This window comes from Notolepis coatsorum (genome assembly GCF_963971535.1).
Source record: "Notolepis coatsorum genome assembly, chromosome: 3".
Lineage (NCBI taxonomy): Eukaryota > Metazoa > Chordata > Actinopteri > Aulopiformes > Paralepididae > Notolepis > Notolepis coatsorum.
The window spans coordinates 42,602,549-42,623,508 of NC_140167.1; the positions used below are offsets into that span (position 1 = coordinate 42,602,549).

At 45.5% G+C, this 20,960-nt stretch overlaps 1 protein-coding gene across 1 annotated transcript in view; it reads right to left on the minus strand.

The window, feature by feature from the left end:
• Positions 1–15,745: 15,745 nt before the first annotated feature.
• rnf144aa (ring finger protein 144aa) overlaps positions 15,746–20,960 on the minus strand; it is a 78,746-nt gene continuing 73,531 nt past the window's right edge. Inside the window, exon 9 of the mRNA XM_084310690.1 lies at positions 15,746–20,319. Coding sequence (XP_084166816.1) covers positions 20,188–20,319 — 132 coding nt within the window. The 3' untranslated portion in view covers positions 15,746–20,187. The remainder of the gene's footprint in view (positions 20,320–20,960) is intronic.

Consider the following 20,960-nt stretch of genomic DNA (forward strand, 5'->3'; position numbering starts at 1 on the left):
CGATTAACTTGGCTTGGTCTAAATTCTCCGCCCGGACCATATATAATGTAACACACAATGTGAAATAAGGTTTCAAAGGGTGGGCGATACTGCCACCTAGCAGGATTCAGCCGGTATTGCACTCTCGGGGTCTGAGAATGAGTTCCAATGGTAACACCAATGTCCGTGAGACTGTAATGAATAAAAAAATCGAATAAAAGAAAAAAACAATGAAAACGATCAAAAACCCGACTATACTTTGGTTTTGGCGCTCAGCGGTTGGCGAGATAACCCGACTATAGCCGTGGTTGGCCGTGAAAGTGTTAAACAAGAACTTTTGTTGTACTGTTCGCTCATAGTTCCATACATAACCTACTGTGTGGAGGTATGGGGAAACACATAAAACAAACACTACACAATAACCTCTGATCCAAGTTTTTTTATCCACTTTCTCTCCATTTTCTATTTTTCTCCCATCCCAATTTCGTATATCCAATTCTTCCCTCGCCTGTCTTGAACGTTGCTAGACTATGCCTCCCACAGGTCGGTTGTAGTGAGGACAGAAGCTTTGCATCACGTGTCCCCTCCGGTACACGAGGAGGCAGCCTGTCGCATCTTTTCGCCGCAGCAGCTCAAACTCTGTGGCGAGGAGTAACGCGTGGGAGGCTCACGCTGCCCCCGTCACTTCCTGCTTCTGTCGCACCAGTGTCACCAAACCGACCTGTAGGAGTCGCTGTCCACAACGTCAAATCCCCACCCACCGGCTTTCCCACCCTCTAACAACCGGCCAGCCGGTAGCAACGCCGAGAGCTGGGCTCGAACCCAGCGTCTCCTGCGTTAGAGGCGAGCACCTTGCCCACTGCGCCAATCAGCCGCCCCTCTGATCCAAGTTTCATTCATTAAAAATATCCCGCGGGATTCACATTTGCAATGCTCCGTTGGATCAATTTAACCAGGCTCTCTCAGCCTTTTTAATCCCAGTTACAATATCACAATAACGTGCGACAGTGATACAATTCAACAATCCACAGAATCAGATTCCTCATAATTCACATCCACAATCCATGCGTAAAGACGCTTCAGTTTATGCTTGAATGAAACACAATCCATGCACTCCGGTTAACCCATCCACAGTGGAGAATATGAAACGGATCAGAGCCAAATGCCCGGTAGGCCTTCCACAATAACCTCTGATCCAAGTTTCATTCATTAAAAATATCCCAGCGGGATTCACATTTGCAATGCTGCCATTTTTTTGCGAGGGAGTGGCCAGCTTATATCCAGCTAACTCAAGTAAACCTGCTCTGGAGAAGGTTCCAATTTTTTGATCTGTTGCCATAGTGATTTAGCCAAACCTGCTTCGTGGAACCGAAAAGCCTGACTTATGTCAAGTTATCCTGAAAATGATCCGGCCACCTACGAGGAACAGGGCCCTGATGTTGATCTAACATGTTTTCGTACCTTGCATACCTTTATTTCCCAGTTAGTCGACTCCCTACTAGCTCCTTTTTCTGGCGAAGACAAATATGAGTTTTACTTTTAAGTTTACATCACTCATGTTTAGTTGATTCACCTAAAAAAAATGCCAATGCAAATAGAAGTTCATTATACTAAATAGGAGGCAATATTTAATATTCACTCCCAGATAGAGAGAGAGGCTCTCATACGGTGCGACTCGTCTCGGAGCGATCTCTCCTCTGTCTCTCCCCCTGCATTTACACACACTCGCAAGTCGAGCCGCTCACACACGCTATCGGACGGACTGACAGACTGACTGACTGACTGACTGACTGACTGCAAAATATCATAGCGCACGCTCCCACGCGTATTCCGATCCGTGCAATAATATTTACGGGGGTATATATTGTCATTTGAAACAAGTTACCAATGCATTGTCCCGTGGGATTATGCCCCTCCGCGGCGAAATTAATTAATTAGTCCCTCTCTATCTCTCTCTCTCCCCCAAAAGTTATCTGCCAGTGCAATGGGTGACTGTCACTCAAAGCGCATTGCGAGTATGGGCGGAGCCCAGCCAAAAACAGCTTGGAATCTTGAAGGGCAGAAACTGCTGCTCTAGTACTTGATTAGAAATACAAAACAATACATTTAAAAAAAAAAAAAAATTACAGATGTGTATACTCACAGGAATTGTGTAAAATTGCCCAAATAGTGAAATAAATAGTAAGATAGTTCCTCTTTAAGTAATAGATCATTCCACTAATACAAATATAGCTAATCTAACCAATTAGTCTAATTTATTCAAAACCAATCTCTTCTATTTATAGTGATATCACCTGACATTAACGCAGACCAAACAGAGAATACTGTGTCCCTTTGTGAGTCTATTCAGTGAATGAAACAAGACTCTGTCAACACCAGAGGGAGCCATTGTAAGATACGACTATCGATATCCACAGTATCCAATGCCAATGTATCTGAACAAAAACATTCCCAGTTCATTGATTGGTGACGTTGAACAAAGAGAACAGGATGATAAAAACACAAACATCCTTTAAGGTGTCAGTGTTAGTGGAACTGTAGAAGCCTGACTTGAAACATCTGTTTGAACCTTAGGGGGTTACGTTTGAACCTTAGGGTGGCATGCCCCCCCCCCCCTTTACATTTTTTTATTATTATTATTATTATTATTATTATTATTATTATTATTATTATTATTATTATTATTATTATTATTATTATTATTATTATTATTATTATTATTATTATTATTATTATTATTATTATTATTATTATTATTAATTATTATTATTATTATTATTATTATTATTATTATTATTATTATTTGTGAACATGAACAACTATCTTCAGAGTGGGGAAGGTAGCCTACTAGGACTGTGAGCAAAAAACTACTTTTTGCTAAATTGATTCAAAACAAAAGCTCATAAGGTGTCATTAACCATTTAAGCAGTGGTGGAATGTAACTATGTATTTGTACTCAAGCACTGTACGTAAGTAAATGTTTTGTACTTTACTTGAGTATTTTCATTTTAGGGGACTTTGTACATTTCCTCCACTACATTTCAAAGGAAATATTGTACTTTTTACTCCACTACATTCATCTGAACCCATCAGTTACTAGTTACTTTGAAGAAAAATATTTTAAAAGACAACAATGTTTGTAATTGGTCCAGTATTGAGGGAGATTGCTTCAAAATGTGCTGCAATGTAATCACAATGTAATGCAATGTAAAGGCTCAGATTGTCATGTGTATGACAATGAACATTATGTAAAGGATCCCTAGAGATAAACCTATATGTTGTGAAGGGCCAGATTAAACCGAATATATATATTTATTTATATATATATATTTAATTGTATTTGTATATTCTCTAATATTCCCTGATATCCCTTGTATATTCCTTGTACAATATGCATTGAATATCCATTCTAGCCTACTGAACATCCCATAATAGTCTCCATTCTACTATTGGTCGAGACCTTGGTGCCAGGCTGCCATACCCCCCAGACCCAGTTCAAACGTACCGCTCAACATGTACGAACAAGTCCTAGTTCCGCGTAGGAATCTGGCTACCGCACCACTAATGGTACTATTTGTTCATAGTGCGTATATATACTGCGCTACTAAAGTAGGACTTCCTTTTTTAGTCCAGTTTCTTACCCTCCAATAGAGTGACAGACGTAAAGCCTCCCCGCGACGCCACGTGTGGGAGTAAGGCCAAGTTCGGCCTACCATCGGTATTGAGACATCGTGTATATTAATATTTGAATAGTCATATTTGGCACTATATCGTCGAGTTGGACGTAGTCTATTAAGCTAATAATAGTCTATTCATATGTAGTGCTTCGTGCGGTGAGAATACTATCGTAGTCAGTACCCCCATCGTTTCGGGTCGAACTGGCTGCTTATCCAGGGTGGCCGACCCCATGTGAGGCTGCACCCGAGGAGCCCCAGAGCCGACGAGCGAGTGGACCTGCATACCGGATTATTCTACCGACGACAGCCCGCCTTCCCAGGCACGGATTATGCTTTGTATACAGTGATTATTCTATGGATAAAGACCAACACTGCAGTGTGTTGGAAACCCCCCCCCCGGAGAGGACGACAGGTGAGGAGACGCTCTACACGACGAGGTCGCTTCACGTCTCTCCATCGTGGACCGGAGGAAGCCGGCCCACAGAGAGTCCAACTGCTTTCATCTGTGGATCGAGGATCGCTGAGGCACCGAGCCGCACAACCGTGGGTTCTCCCAGGATACCCTCGGCCAGACTGATACAGCCAGACTCTACCCCCCCCCCCCCTTCTCCAGTTGTCTTACAAGCGACCGGAATTCCCCCCTAGTGTATCCAGTTCTATAATCATTAAAGTATCATTGCTATTATTCCTTAAATATTCCAGGTTGTATATTTACCGCCTGCGCCACCAGAGATTGGACGTTCTCTATTGATATACCAACGAATACTCATTTGCCATAAAAGTGCATCCTATTTCAAATCATAAATGTAATTAAGTGATTGCTCTACATACCTTTTGCTATGTATTAATTATTATTAAACGCAGACTTTCGACTTGGTACATTTGTGTTGGATCGTTTCATCTACGTGGGAGTGTTTACCATAATTATTTATGCCTAGTACTGGGTGGCCAGAGTCTAAAGTACAAGAGGTAGTGGTAGTAAGTATCATATCTAACAATACAGTCAGGGAATTGTACCCCTCAGTTAGAATTGGTCCTTCGAGCCGGATGGTAATTAGTGTAATATTAATATAGTGTTATTAATATTGAAATGGCCTATGATGAACACTCCACGAAACGATCCTCCTAACCAACGCCCGCAGCGCGAACGACGGCTCCCTCAGTACTTAGAGGCTTACGCTGTCAGTCAACAACCTAGTCTTCTACTAACAGTAAACGCGGTAAAACTAGAAAGTAAAAGTATGTCTAACCCCAACGCCCAGACTACCCCGACCATAGAGGCCCCTACGGGTTCTAATGTAACTGACCAAGCTCACGGTGGGGACCAGTGGGAACCAGACATGACTTCACACCCCGCCAGTACTGAAGAAGTAGTCCCCGATGAGTCCCGGGAGGAATACAACGCTACCGAGAGAGAACTCGGCACGGAAGAAGACGGGGAGAGCACCGTGGAGATAGAGCTCCAAGGCTCCGCAAGGAGTACCCCGAGGGAAGGCTCCCCTATACAACCGCCTTCTCCCAGCGAGGCAGAGAGGACCCTACAGCAGGCCTTCCTCATCAGCCTGAACGCCGCTGCTGAACGCGACCGACTGCAGATCCAGCAGCGGAGCGAAGAAGAGCATATACGTCTAGAAATAAGACGCATTCAGATGGAAGAGAATGTGGCCCGAGACCGAGCAGACAGCCAGCGAGCAGCTGCTGGTGCTCTACGGGACGCAGAGCGCGACAGACAGCAAGCGCAACTAATAGAACAGCTGATCAGACGGACAACACCCTCTCCCTCCGCCAGAGGCTCCAGGAACTCGTCTAGACACACCTCCAGGGCGGCATCCCCTAGCCGAGTAAACAACCCTGAACTTGACCAACAGACGAGGTCTATACCCCCCACAGACCACCTCCCCCCACCGGTCCAAGCGAGACCTAGCAACCGGGAAGGAGCAGCATATCCTGTGGAGAGGCTAAACCAGAGACTACAAGCACTGGATGACCTAACTGAAGACGAAGAGGAAGAGGAGGAGAACCACGCCCGACGACAGCACAGTACTCTACCGGACCAGGAGGTCCGGTACAGCCCAGGCTATACTCCCGCGGAGCTGCGCTACAGACCCCCGACTCTATACACGGGTGAGCACGACGCACGACCCGCACCGAGGAACAGCACCTGGACAAGCGGGCCATGGTACACTGCCGGTACCAGCCCATACCAAGGAGCGGGAGGAGACTCGCCTAGGAGGCCTCTCCCCCAACGCTCGCCGATGTATCCACAGTCAGCGTCATACATTGGCACGCCTATGGTACCCGACTTCACCCAAGAGAACCGGGCCCAGTATACAGAACTCTGCATGTGTCTGGAGACCATGTTGGTGGATGTATTGGATGAACGCCATAAATACGCCATCCTACTGAAGCACTTAAAGGTACCCCGCGCACATAATATAGCGCTCGCCTACGCGACTTCCACCACCCCATACACAGCAGCGCTGGTAGCATTGGACCAGAGGTATGGGCGCATATGGGATTACGTGATCCAGGAGATCCGACACATCGACCGCTTACCCCCAGCAATAGACAATCGAGCACTGGACGACCTGTCCATCAGAGTGCAGTCCCTGGTAGGGATGTTGGGAGCGCAGAGAGAGAAGGGGAGGCATGAACTTTACACCAACTCAAATGTGGAAAGGATCTTGGAGAAGCTGCCGCCCGCTCGACAGGAGCGTTTTAGGCGGCAGAGAGACCACCGAGACCCGAATGGCCCCGAACCGAACCTCCTCGATCTAGCAGACTTCCTGGCGAGAGAAGTCAGCAGCCTACGGCTAGATACATTCGGACGGAGCACCCCTGGCTCCAGAGAAGGAACCAGACGACTAAATGATGGAAGAAGATCGGTGACTGTGATGCACCAATCGGAGTCAGTACCGAGCAGCAGGAGCCACAGTACCCCCTCCAGAACGGAGAAGTGGAAGATAGTGTGCCCCTACTGTGAGAAAGAACACTGGCTAGCGCAATGTGACTCCTTCCCCAAGCTGAACGCGGAGGAAGCAAGTCAATGGATAAAGTCCAACAAGCGCTGTTTTCGCTGTGCGCGCTCACACATGGCAGCCGAATGCCGCTTAAAGAAAAGGTGCACCAAGTGCGATGGAGCCCATCTGGACATACTTCACGACAGTAACAGACGGCGCCCTTCAACCGCACCATCCAGCAGCAAAGCGAGCGTCATGTACATCGATCCCGCCAGCAGCAGTGGAGCCCCGAGTACTCCTAAAAGTAGTGCGTGTGACACTAAGCTACCAGAATAAAGTCCTGGACACTTACGCCGTCCTCGATGACGGGTCAGAGAAGACCCTTCTGCTCGCCTCCGCTGCGGCCCAGCTAGGGCTGCGGGGAAGCGAAACCCAAATGACAATTCGGACAATAAGACGAGATTTGAAGACGATAAAGGGCGAGAATGTCTCATTCTCTATCGCAGCAAGCGGCCAGCCTGAGCGACGGTACCAGATTACAGACGCTTTCACCAGCCAAGAAATAGGACTGTCGCGGTACACATACCCCGTCGCCAAGCTGATGGAGAAATATGCACATCTGCGCAAGTTACCGATCCCGCTCATAGACAATGCTATGCCGACCCTGTTGATAGGCTCCGACCATGCAGACCTCATTGTCCCGATAGACCGGGTTCATACCGGACCCCGAGGCTGTCCTGCAGCAGTCGAGACCCGTTTGGGATGGACTCTCCAAGGCCCGCTCGCCAAATCTCTCAACCGAAGTACAGCCACTAGATGTCTCCACTCCCGAGTCACAGAGGGAGAAACCGCACTCCTGCAACACGTAGAGCGGCTATGGACCTTGGAACAAATGCCCTTTAAGAACGGAAAGAAAGACATTCGCTCTAAAGATGACATTTACGCCATTCACCTCCTCGAGACAGGGACCAAGAGAGTCCCGGTCAACGGCATGTTGAGATACGCCACGCCACTCCTGCGGCGAGAAGGAATGCCTACTTTCCACGCCAAGACAGACGCCACAGAACGGTACCTGCTGAACACGGAGCGGCGCTTAGCCAAGAACCCCGCCCAAGAGAGTGTATACCGCGCCGAGATTGAGAAGCTCATCACAGCGGGACACGTCACAAAGATGGACATTAAAGAGGCTGACCAGACCACTGAATCGTGGTACGTGCCTCACCACAAGGTCCATCACAACGGTAAAGACCGCATAGTATTTAACTGCAGCTACCAGATCGGATCCCAAAATCTGAATAAAGAGTTACTGCCCGGTCCCACACTCGGCCCCTCCCTACTCGGCGTTCTACTCCGCTTCCGCCAGGAAAAGGTGGCCATCAGCGGGGACATTAAAGGAATGTTCCTGCAGGTGAGATTAGTAGAGGAGGACAAGCCCCTGTTACGGTTCCTATGGAGAGAGAAGCCAGGAGATGAGCACCCAGCCATCTACCAATGGGAAGTCCTCCCCTTCGGAACGACGTGCAGCCCCTGCTGCGCTACATTTGCACTACAGAAACATGTAGCAGAGGACCCAGCAGCGGACGAAGAGGTCCGACACAGCGTAAAGAACAGCTTCTACGTAGACAACTGTCTACAAAGCCTTTCAACCCAGGAAGAAGCCGAGGCTCTCCTGATTAAACTCTGCGCCTCATTGATCAAAGGCGGCTTTGATCTCAGGCAGTGGGCCAGCAGCGATCCGCAAGTACTGCGCAGCCTCTCCTCCGAGGACAAGGCAGCCAGCAGCGAGACCTGGATGGCTACAATCCCGGGAGAAGCCCAGGAGATGACCCTGGGATTGGTGTGGCGATTCAAAACAGATTCGCTTCACTACAGACACAAGCCCCTGACTACGGAGCAGGGAAGGCCGGCGGCGGCGCCGACCACCAGACGGAGTGTGTACACAACACTCGCCCGACAATATGACCCGCTAGGATGTATTCTACCGTACACCACCAGGGCAAAAATGATTGTACGAGCATTGTGGGACAAGGACCAGGGCTGGGACGACCCCATTCCCGCACACCTTGCATCCACCTGGAGAGAGTGGGAGATGGAGCTCCACTCACTCCCAGACGTTAATATGCGCCGAAGCTACTTCCCACCCACGGTGAGGCCAGAGACATGTAAAATGGACTTACACGTCTTCAGTGACGCCTCAGAGGTCGCATACGGATCAGTAGCCTACTTGCGGGCCCAAGAAGAGGGGGGAGAGATCTACACAGCATTGGTCCTCGCCCGCTCGAGAATAGCCCCACGCAAGCAACAATCTATCCCACGTCTAGAGCTCTGCGCAGCCCTAGCCGGAGCGCACCTAGCCACGCTCATCCAACGTGAGCTCAACATACCGGTGTCTAGAACAATCCTGTGGTCAGATTCCACAACAGTACTCGCCTGGATCAAATCGGACTCATGCAAGTACAAAGTCTTCGTGGGAGTCAGAGTCACCGAGATTCAAGACTTAACCGAAGAGTTAACCGGAGAAACAGAGTGGCGCTACGTTGATACAAAACAGAACCCAGCTGACGTCATCACCCGGGGAATGCCCCTAGATGACCTCACCCATCGCAATGTCTACAGTGACGGCCCAGCATTCCTAAAGCTCCCGGAAGGAGAGTGGCCCACGCCTATCCCGAGGGAAGCAAGTCAAGAGGCTGAGAATAAGAAACCTATGTTCTGTGGATTGAGCACTGTTATCTCCGCAGACCCCAACATAGATGATTGCACTACCATAGAGAGTGCACAACAAAGGACATTCCTACTGCACTACCTACCGTCTCTACCGACCCGCCAGAAGTGGGTAAAGGAGAGAGACAATTTGACAGAAGGAACAGTCGTCATGATTATTGATCAATCACTGCCCAGAGCTATGTGGCCGGCCGGCCGCGTAAGCAAAGTGATCACCGGTGCCGACGGCAAGGTCCGAGCAGCTGAAGTGCTTGTCCAGGGTCGCACTTACACCCGTCCCGTGGCGAGGCTCATAGAACTGCCCCGACTCCCAGACACAATCGATGATGACCATGACCCTATAACCCTATGACTTTGTGAAGTTGACTGACCCCTACAGCAAACCCTTATGTGTAAATAGACAACGCGATTAATCTGTCTCTGCTTAACTGATTAGGTCTGGGACCAATCAGGGGGTGGCTGTTGTGAAGGGCCAGATTAAACCGAATATATATATTTATTTATATATATATATTTAATTGTATTTGTATATTCTCTAATATTCCCTGATATCCCTTGTATATTCCTTGTACAATATGCATTGAATATCCATTCTAGCCTACTGAACATCCCATAATAGTCTCCATTCTACTATTGGTCGAGACCTTGGTGCCAGGCTGCCATACCCCCCAGACCCAGTTCAAACGTACCGCTCAACATGTACGAACAAGTCCTAGTTCCGCGTAGGAATCTGGCTACCGCACCACTAATGGTACTATTTGTTCATAGTGCGTATATATACTGCGCTACTAAAGTAGGACTTCCTTTTTTAGTCCAGTTTCTTACCCTCCAATAGAGTGACAGACGTAAAGCCTCCCCGCGACGCCACGTGTGGGAGTAAGGCCAAGTTCGGCCTACCATCGGTATTGAGACATCGTGTATATTAATATTTGAATAGTCATATTTGGCACTATATCGTCGAGTTGGACGTAGTCTATTAAGCTAATAATAGTCTATTCATATGTAGTGCTTCGTGCGGTGAGAATACTATCGTAGTCAGTACCCCCATCGTTTCGGGTAGAACTGGCTGCTTATCCAGGGTGGCCGACCCCATGTGAGGCTGCACCCGAGGAGCCCCAGAGCCGACGAGCGAGTGGACCTGCATACCGGATTATTCTACCGACGACAGCCCGCCTTCCCAGGCACGGATTATGCTTTGTATACAGTGATTATTCTATGGATAAAGACCAACACTGCCGTGTGTTGGAAACCCCCCCCCCGGAGAGGACGACAGGTGAGGAGACGCTCTACACGACGAGGTCGCTTCACGTCTCTCCATCGTGGACCGGAGGAAGCCGGCCCACAGAGAGTCCAACTGCTTTCATCTGTGGATCGAGGATCGCTGAGGCACCGAGCCGCACAACCGTGGGTTCTCCCAGGATACCCTCGGCCAGACGGATACAGCCAGACTCTACCCCCCCCCCCCTTCTCCAGTTGTCTTACAAGCGACCGGAATTCCCCCCTAGTGTATCCAGTTCTATAATCATTAAAGTATCATTGCTATTATTCCTTAAATATTCCAGGTTGTATATTTACCGCCTGCGCCACCAGAGATTGGACGTTCTCTATTGATATACCAACGAATACTCATTTGCCATAAAAGTGCATCCTATTTCAAATCATAAATGTAATTAAGTGATTGCTCTACATACCTTTTGCTATGTATTAATTATTATTAAACGCAGACTTTCGACTTGGTACATTTGTGTTGGATCGTTTCATCTACGTGGGAGTGTTTACCATAATTATTTATGCCTAGTACTGGGTGGCCAGAGTCTAAAGTACAAGAGGTAGTGGTAGTAAGTATCATATCTAACAATACAGTCAGGGAATTGTACCCCTCAGTTACACTATATGTTTACACTTCTTCCAGTCTCCGTTTATCCATTCCACTATTTGCGGTCGGGGGCGTGTTTTCTGATGTTTACACAAGAAGTCTCGAAGGGGAAATACATTTATATATATATATTAGTGCTGTCAATCGATTAAAATATTTAATCTGATTAATCGCATGATTGTCCATAGTTAACTCGCGATTAATCGCAAATTAAGCAATTTTTTTCCCTTTCCTAAATCTACCTTAAACGGGTATTTTTCAAGTTTTAATACTCTTATCAACATGAGTCAACAAATGCTTGCTTTATGCAGCCATTTAACACAAAAGGATGACCCTCATGCATTGCAAATTTGCATCAAATTCAAAACTGAGTGATGCACAAAATAACTTACAAGAAAATAATAATTTAAAACAATGAATAAAGTGTGCATGAAATAATAGGGGAAATAAAACGTTAGGAACTTGTTACATTCACCCACACAAGGGCTGAGGACTCACACCCCCCCCCCTCTGTCTCTCTCTCACACACACTCTCCCAGCTCTCTTTATCTCTTGCCCCTTCCTCATCTCTCACCCCCCCCCCCTCTCTCTCTATCTCTCACACACACACACACACACTTTGAGTCAGAAACAAACATAGTATCAATGAGAGTATCAATAATACACCGGAGTGAATTATTATTATTTCTTTTGAATATTAAAAAAAAAGAAAAAATGATTTTTTTTCTAAAACGTTAATCGTTCGTTAAAAAAATGTGTGGCGTTAACAGAATTGTGCATTAACGTGTTAATGACATGTTAACTTTGACAGCCTTAATATATATGTAGCATCCTGAATATTCTGCTATTTATTCAGAAGTTCTGACTTAACCTGTTACTTCCCCTGTGTGCACAAAGACGTGATAAACAGTGTTCCTCTTTGATATCTCGCCCGGACTAATGATGCGAGGTGCTCTTCTTCCTCCGGCTTCGATATGGACCATTAACGTGACATTGAATCACCTTTCTTCCTGCCTTGAGTGTCCCATTGTGGGACCAGTTTGCGGTCGCCAGCAGGGGGCGGTGGTGGCAGGCGGAGCGAAGGAGAAAGGAGCAGCGAGTGAGAAGCTAGTTACCTGGAGGGCGGAACAGGAGGAAGTCCTCTTCGACAGTGAACTCAAACGTGAACGGACATGTGCTCTCGAAGAGCCCCGTTGAAGAGCAACGGGAGATAACAAGTACTTTGCTATAACACGGGTTATCCTAGAAGTACAAGCGATAGAGAAGTGTGTGAATAAGCGAAACGGAAAGAAGAACCAACTTCAGTAAATAACGTGTTATCCTAGAAGTTGAAGCGGTATATTAGCTTGCTGCTAACGGCTATAGTGACTCTGAGTACACCACAAGGCGAGCGTCGCTGAAGACAGGTGGTGCCTATAGCACTGTATAGCTGTATAGGCGACAGCAGGAGGGTCCACCAAGACCCACAGTTTAGCTGTGTTTAAGGTAGCAAACAGTTTAGAGCACGCCAGCTCAGTCAGCAGCCCCGCAGTGGACGTCTCGTCGACGCAGCCGAGGACACCTCTTCTTCCAGCAGAGGTCACCACGACACCGCACGCTCCTCCAGTTCAGCCACTGCCCCTGCTGCCTACCCCCGCCCGCTGGCTGTTCTCGCGGGATCGCCCGACGGCCATCTTGTCACCCGGACGAGGGGTGGTGAGAGTGGACCCGCCATCTCGGTTAAGTACAGCGGTACTTCGTGTGCCAAAACAATATTCATTTGAAGCGAACGCTAGCAACCAGCGTCTAGGGGTACCCCAACCATTATAAGCCGGCTTTAGCTTAGGTCTTTTATTTGGTAACGTGGGCCCACATGTGATTTATTTTTGTATGGTGTGACGTACGTGGGTTGGTCATTATCATTGTTACTGTATTTGGAAGACCATGTGAACATCAGGTTAGTATACTTAGTATGGGTTGTGTTATTTTTGTTTGTGTGATGTGTCATCTTCTAATTCTGTTTTTCTTTCTCCCTTCCCCAGATACCACTCATCCCCCTGATTGAGCTGATTGTACCTGCTTGGTGCACCTGTGGGCTGTCAGTGGAATGAGTGGTTATAGTCTGGAAGATGACACACACACGGGGCGACTCATTTGAATCACTGCCACGTTCCAGAGTGGAGTGAGGAGGTTGCCTTCTCGCCTAGCTGTAGCTTTGGAATGCTATCGTGTGGTTTTCTCTTTGTGTCCCATGACTGGCACAGTTACATTTATATTATTTACTAAGTGTTTGTTTGTTTATATATATGTATGTCTTGTTTGTTCTCCCCTACCTTTTCCCCCTGTGCATTATGGTGGAGGTTTCAATCCCTATCACCATAAATATATAATTTACTATTTGGAAAACATCTTGTGTTGTGGCTTTCTTACCTACCTGGGACCTTGCTTTAAACGCATTTACTGAGAGAGGCTGTTTTTTGTTCACGTGCAGCCGGCTCCAGTTATTATTCTGTGTGGTCCTTAGACCTTTGTACATGACATATGGTAATAATATTGTGATGTTCTTGAATTCCCATTGAACTCCTTAATATGTGCCTGGGTCTTCCCCTACTCAAAGCGGGGCTCTTGAATTAATGTACTGAGCACTAGGTGCCTATTTTGGGAATAGCATCCCCTGTATTGTGAGTGAGAGCACCCGGTGCCTACTGTGATTATACTGCATATGAACCACATGAAGTTATAATCTGTAATTGCTACTAGACCCGGCCTTATATAAAGGAGACGTAGATGGGAGCACGGTGTGTGTGTCTATTACTGAGCCTTGTTCTAACCTTTGTTGACCGGGTAAATATATGACTATCAGCATTACTATTTAACCCTTCCCACCCTATTCGTATCACATGGTTAAAGGTCTCTACAGGTTGTCAAGGAAGGGTACTGCTTTGGGGGAGCGCAATATCTTTAGTCAACTAACAGTCACCAGGTGTGGGAGGGCTAACGGAGGTACTGGGGGAAGTGAGAGTGTGTGGGGAGCTACTGCTGACCGCCCAGGAAGGCGAGGACCAGAGTACCACCCCCCAGGTTAGTAAATCCTGGGCCCCATCCGCTCCTGCTGCCCGCCCTCCAGTTCGACGTTCCGGGCCCAAAGACTGGGGTTCAGATAGATTAGAATCTACTGCATCCCGCTACCAGGTGGCCGTGTACAACCACTCCCATAAAGCAGGGATAATCCACCCTGCTACATATATATATATATATTGACAGCCTTAATATATATATATATAATGATCAGACTGTCATGATATTTCGTACATCACATATTGAATGATTGTTTTTGCCATTATCCTGCCCAAGCTTACGCGTGTTCTGTGCAGGTCAACATAATAACTAATGCTAATAGCATTACCTCCACTCTGTCTGCAGCAGATCTCTCAACTCTTGGAACAGCATATTTCTTTAGGAGAAGGTGCTTTGGTATGTCTTCTCTTGGACTGACAGTGGTCATATGTCTTTAGGAGAAGGTGCTTTGGTATGTCTTCTCTTGGACTGACAGTGGTCATATCTGTCTTTAGGAAAAGGTGCTTTGGTATGTCTTCTCTTGGACTGACAGTGGTCATATGTCTTTAGGAGAAGGTGCTTTGGTATGTCTTCTCTTGATAGTAGTCATCATGGTAAAAAGTATCACTACAGACTCAATGGTCTGCAAGGCGCAGAGTTTGGATGGTGTTTTCATCCATTTGTAACATTGGTTTATATCTTGTAGATAATGTGATGCTTTCTGTACTCTAGTCTTCCTCACTGACTCACTCAAGTTTCCACCGTACTCTTCCTGATTTCAGAGCAAGACTACTGTTTGGGTGAGACTAAAATAAATCTTAAGAGTCTTCAGTGGCAAAAAGAAAAACTCTTGGTGGACATATATTGACCTGCATGTTTGCTCTGTATCATTACATTGCAGCCCCCATTAGTTGTCCTCATTATTAATTTAGACCCCAAATAATGGAAAGTTTTCAACACTATATATAAATATTTTATGTCTATTCATAGAATCTAGTCATAAATCCCTCCAATATCCCACCAGACCTTGAACACCTTAGACACATTCATGATGTGATTTGGTATACACCTAGGCATGCCATACTGTATATTCTCTGAATGGGCCAGCTCTCTAGTTTGTACAGCTTCACAAAGCTGTGATTGTCCTAGGGTTCAAAGTACATTATTTTTATACAGAGACAAAAAAAAATCTCACTACATTGAAATGGCTACTATGGGGACTAACATCATCACCCATGAATAAGGTTCGGCTCATTGGATCCAGAAGAGTCCCATACTTCCAGTCATACCAAGTTCATGCAATTCCAATACTGTTTAGGGACCACAGTATGCAGAAATAGGCAAATACAAACATATTTAAATAGGCGAAAATATCGGGTTTTGCCCCAATACTGCATGGGATTAGGATAGATTGGACATGTCTAAAGAAGACTCTTGGGTATCCATAGAAAACATTTTCTGATGTGAGAGGTCATCTCTAAAACAGAGAAGTATTGTAGCATCAGTGTTTATTTCCATAATGAAAAAAAGAAATGTTTGTAAGATGGCTGACTTAAAACAAATGAACCAACCTGGACTGAAGAATCCTTCCCTTATAAAGACAAAACAGTTACAACAACAAAATAAAGTAAATATCACGATAGAACATAACCGTATAAAAACCAAAACATATAACAAAGGACACGGGAAGACAACCTACTGAAGAGTGGAAAAGGCAAAGGGAACTTTCACAATGGAGACGGAACCAAAATATAAAAGATGGTGGTATATTCTTGACAACACTTGACAGCAGGTGACTTTGCTACCATTCCAGAGAGTCGCTTGGGGCTACAATAAGAGTTCATCCTAAACAAACAAACAGTCAGAGAGGGTAGAACATGCAACTTCATCGCTTGACACAACGGGTTATAAAATATAAATTGTGAATCGTATATAACCAGACTTGATCTCAGTATAGTTCCAAGTGTAGACAAACCCAAGTGTAGATGAACAGCAAAGTCAAGTTTCAAGCCTTGGTAGAATAATCACTGTGCTTTCCATTACAAGGTCAACTAGGGTAGGCAACGACAAATCATTGTTCATCATTCTATTCCCCAAAAAACAATTGAAGGAGATTATTATTATTATACTTTTTACATTTCCCTGTCATCCAGGTCAAGGTGCTACATAGACCGTATTAGAATTACATTCTAAATCAGGTATTTTCAGTCGTTTCTAGCCTTGGCGAGGCCCCAGCTGGCCCCGATTTGGAAAACAGGCTATTATGTCCACTGACCATACAGTAGGTTTACGGTTTGGACCTATATTTGCTGCATAACATCTACCTGCTCAGAGGTACCAGCACTATTATGGCTAAAAAAAGACATTGTGAAATGGTTTACAATGTTTTAAAACAACTTGTGGCGCTCTTGATTTAGTTTGGCTTCGATGCACGGTTTGTCTTTGTGGCAATATAAGTCTCTGACACAATAAACCAAACTTTTCTTTTTTCTTTTTCTATAAACCATTTCAAAACATGCGTTTCACCCATATAGGCATGGATACCAGCGGATGAAACATATGACCCCCTGTCTATTGTACCGTCTAAAACGCTTAAAAGGTTGGTTGAAATCACTTAACATAGTGACATTTGTGGTTTCAACTAGGGCTTGGCAATTAATCAAATCACATTTCCAATTCAACTGACTTGCATCGATTATGAAAACAAGCAAATACTTTTTTTTCTTTTTTTTGTATTATTATTATTACATTTTGTATTCGTTTTTCAGTTGAATTATATTTTTAAAGTTCAAGGAAATCCACTGTTCTTTAATTTAATTTTTTTAAAGTTCAATAAATGTAAATTGTGTTAAATAATCTCAATATTGACCACAATAACGGTGATTGTGATTCTCGCCATAACCGAGCAGCCCTAGTCTTAACTGTTCACGGTATCATACAGAATACATACTGTACTTCTCAGCCGTCTTCACTTGAAGTAAAAGAACAAAACCCATACACCGGTACACGTACTTACTTAAAATAGTATTCAAACGTTCCCCCAACCATAACATCGGTTTATACATTACAAATACACGTTCAAAACTCTGCACATAATGCAAGGTCCGTTTCTCTCCTATCCTCACTTGGGAATTTGCTTGGCACGATTGTCATACAAACAAACAAAAAGCTTCTGGAATGAGAATATTTTAGGGACAGATTAAAACTGAAAAAGACACCAAGTTTGACGAGCTCAAGACATCTAGCCAACGTGCTAATACAGTAGGTAGAATCAGTAAAAAAATTTAAATAAAATAAAAAACACCAAGGTACTCATAATTTAAGGCTAATATTATCATGTAATTTTTTTTTAAATCTTTTTTGGGGAAATTAAAGCAGTGAGGTTGTGGATGATGTTAGCTGAACACTATTGGAACGCTCCATGGACAATGGAGGTGAACACTGGCAGGGCGGATGAAGTTCATTGTGTGTGCTCGTTAAGAAATGCATGGACTGGTCATGAGCGGTAATGTACGTACGTAATGTAATGTATGTTCCATCAACGGCATGACACGATGGATAATGGGTTAGAATAATAAGAAGCGGTCACTACAAGACGTTCCCAGTCCGTCCAGAGGTCTGTATGTGTTTACATACTGACTTTGTCATTAAGCCACGCTGGAAGTGACGTAACATTTAAAGCTCATCAACTGGCAAAGGGAGTTAACCCTTTCACTACCACACTACAGACGGTTAACCTTTCACTACCACACTACAGACGGTTAACCTTTCACTACCACACTACAGACGGTTAACCTTTCACTAACACACTACAGAAGGTTAAGCCTTTCACTACCACACTACAGAAGGTTAAGCCTTTCACTACCACACTTAACCTTCTGTGTGGTAATGAAAGTGTTAACATTCTGTAGTGGTAGTGAAAGGGTTAACCATGTGTAGTGTGGTAGTGAAAGTGTTAACATTATGTAGTGTGGTAGTGAAAGGGTTAAGATTAACTTCCTCTGAACAACGACTCCTCGCCTTCTTCTTTTGAAAGTAAATGTTTTCCAAAAGTAAAAATAACGAAAGAGTGAAAACAGTTCCCCCCCCCCCACAGCACAAGCTCTATGACAATACAACTATAACAAGCAAGAACGGTGTACCTCAGAAAGCCAAGGGGTGACGCAAAGAAGTGACTGTTGATGGATAATTCCCTGATCAAAGAAAATCTGTGATATGTGTGATGATAATCGCCAACCTTCACTGCATAAACCTCACGGTGATATACCAAGTTATGGCATACAGTGACATCACTTGATATGACCAACCCATAACTTAAAAAAAAAAAAAATTTAACAACTGAAATTTGTACAAACTTGCATAGATAATGTGATATAGAGCAGCGTAATAATAATCAGTTCAAAAACGGAACATTCTTTTATACTGTATATCTATAGGCTATTCTAGCATCCCTGCAAGAAGGGGTTTTAGCTGCATGTTGTTGGGAGGTCTCACTGCCAACGGAAATATCACATAAAACACCCACACCACTAACATATGCAAGTTTGCAACATGGGGCCAGCAGGTATTTGTTAAGCATCACAGTGTAGGAGATCTGACCTACAATCAGTTTGTTCCTCCCCAGATCGTAATGGATGAGGATGATGGGTAGAAGTGACCTGGTTGTTGATCGTGAATCAGTTCTCCTATTCTGCAAGGCTTAGGAAATACCGGCCCTGGCTTTTTTTTTTCTTTTTTTAAAAGATAGTTGTTTACAGTAATTTGGGATATACAGTAGGACTATTAACAAAGTGACGTATGGATGACATCATATAATCATGTGGATAAAAAATAAAGGGTTTTACTGACCGCAATGCTTAGAAAACGTCTTTAAATGTGCTTTCCCTGGGACAGCGGTCAGACTTCGACAGACTATTTTAAAGCACAGGGGAAATGCCCTTTTTGGCTAATCTCATTTTAAGGCCATTCGTATTCTATTTGGCTGAGCCACGAATTGGGGAAGTCGTCAGGGAATTACTGGAGTGACATCTATTCAAGAGAATCGCTTAAAATAATTCTCGTGGGAATAGAAAAGCCTAAACCGTTAAGACTTCATTCTTCTTCAATAGCAAGACCTTAAAATTTGGACCAAACTGTTTTTTGTTAGGAAACACTCTGTAGCGCTGCACGCGGACACGACTCTCAAAGACGGTTCTATTAAAGCAAAAAAAGGTTACAAAACATTGACATCATCGAGAGGAGGACGTGCCGTACAGTTGAGCCTCCCCGTCTCCACCACAGTCCTGGACATGACAAAAGAAACCACACCTCACGTGCAAACAGAGTGGGCACCCAACGTGTGTCCGGCGTGACCCGAAATGCTACTGACTGAGTCTGTAGAGCTACAGAGAAGAGAGTGGCGATGGAGGGAGGGTTCTTTTCCTTCGCGCGTTCGTCGCCAAACCATTAAAACAGAGCGATAACAGGTCCTTTTGAAAGGTGTCTCCGGGCACTATAACGTCCGTACAAGAGGATAGATAGTTAAAAGCGACGTTTATATACTTCCTCAGTTCATCGTCGACAAAATGTCACTCTCTGTACCAACGCACACCACAGTAACACACTGACTAAGGCCCCCGACGAAGTGGCCTCGTCTTGCTACACATGCCCAAACCACCGTGGTCCTTCCCCCCCACCCCCAAGTCTGACCTCCTAGGCCTCTCCTTTAAGACCAGCGCCCCAAGTATGCTCCTCTCCCATACCTCTCCCCTAAACGGAGCGATGGATCACCGAAGAGGCCTGGGCCCCCCGGCGCTGGCCCAGGATGGAAAATTAAGCGGTCAAAGCTGGAGGGAGAAAATAACAGAAAGCAGGATAATGGGTAATAAGATGGCCCTGTGTCCTCCAGGCGGCGCTACGCCTCCTCTCCAGGGTGGTGGTGGGTGGCTGAGGGGCTTTAGGTAGGCAGAGGGTCGTCGTCGCCTTTGCTGCATTTGCACTTGCAGCAGAGGACGATGGGAGTGGCCAGGAGGAGGAACGGGGAGGCCACCAGCAGGAGGAGACCGAACCCTGCGAAGATCCCGACAACCTGGGGAGAGGGAGAGAGAGAGAGAGAGGGAAAGAGAGAGAGAGAGAATTCGTGAGTAATTCGTTTTAAAATTGACAGAAAGAATCCCAGACCTTTCTCTATTAACACATTCCCCGCCAATGACGAGTATATTCGTTATTGGCCGCCAATCGTTGAACGCCAACAACGAGTATACTATTTCTTTTATTCAATATTTCTATTCATTACAGGCGCACAGACTCAGGGTTAACATGGGGAATCCTCAAGAGAATGTAAAAGTGCAATACCGGCCGCATCACGCTAGACGGCGGTATCGAGCACCCTTGTATCTTTCTCTGTGGGACGGCCCCAGGTCTCCGGTTTCACTTTTCCTTGTCGGGCGAGGGGAACGGTTCTCCCGGTTCCATCGAAGCGCGTCAAATATCTCCGATCCATATGTTGTGGTGAATTATGCCGTAGACGAAATGGACATTGGATATACCAGATGGCGATCAAACAATTGGAATATTATTTTTGGAATACTCCCGGCCACAGGTAAGGGCGATTTGACGTCGATTTCCTGCAATGCTTTCATACCGATCGGGCTGATAACCGTTTTTAGTGTTCAATGCAAATGCCGTTACTGACAATCAAATAATCAGAAACGACCCCCCCCCCCCCCC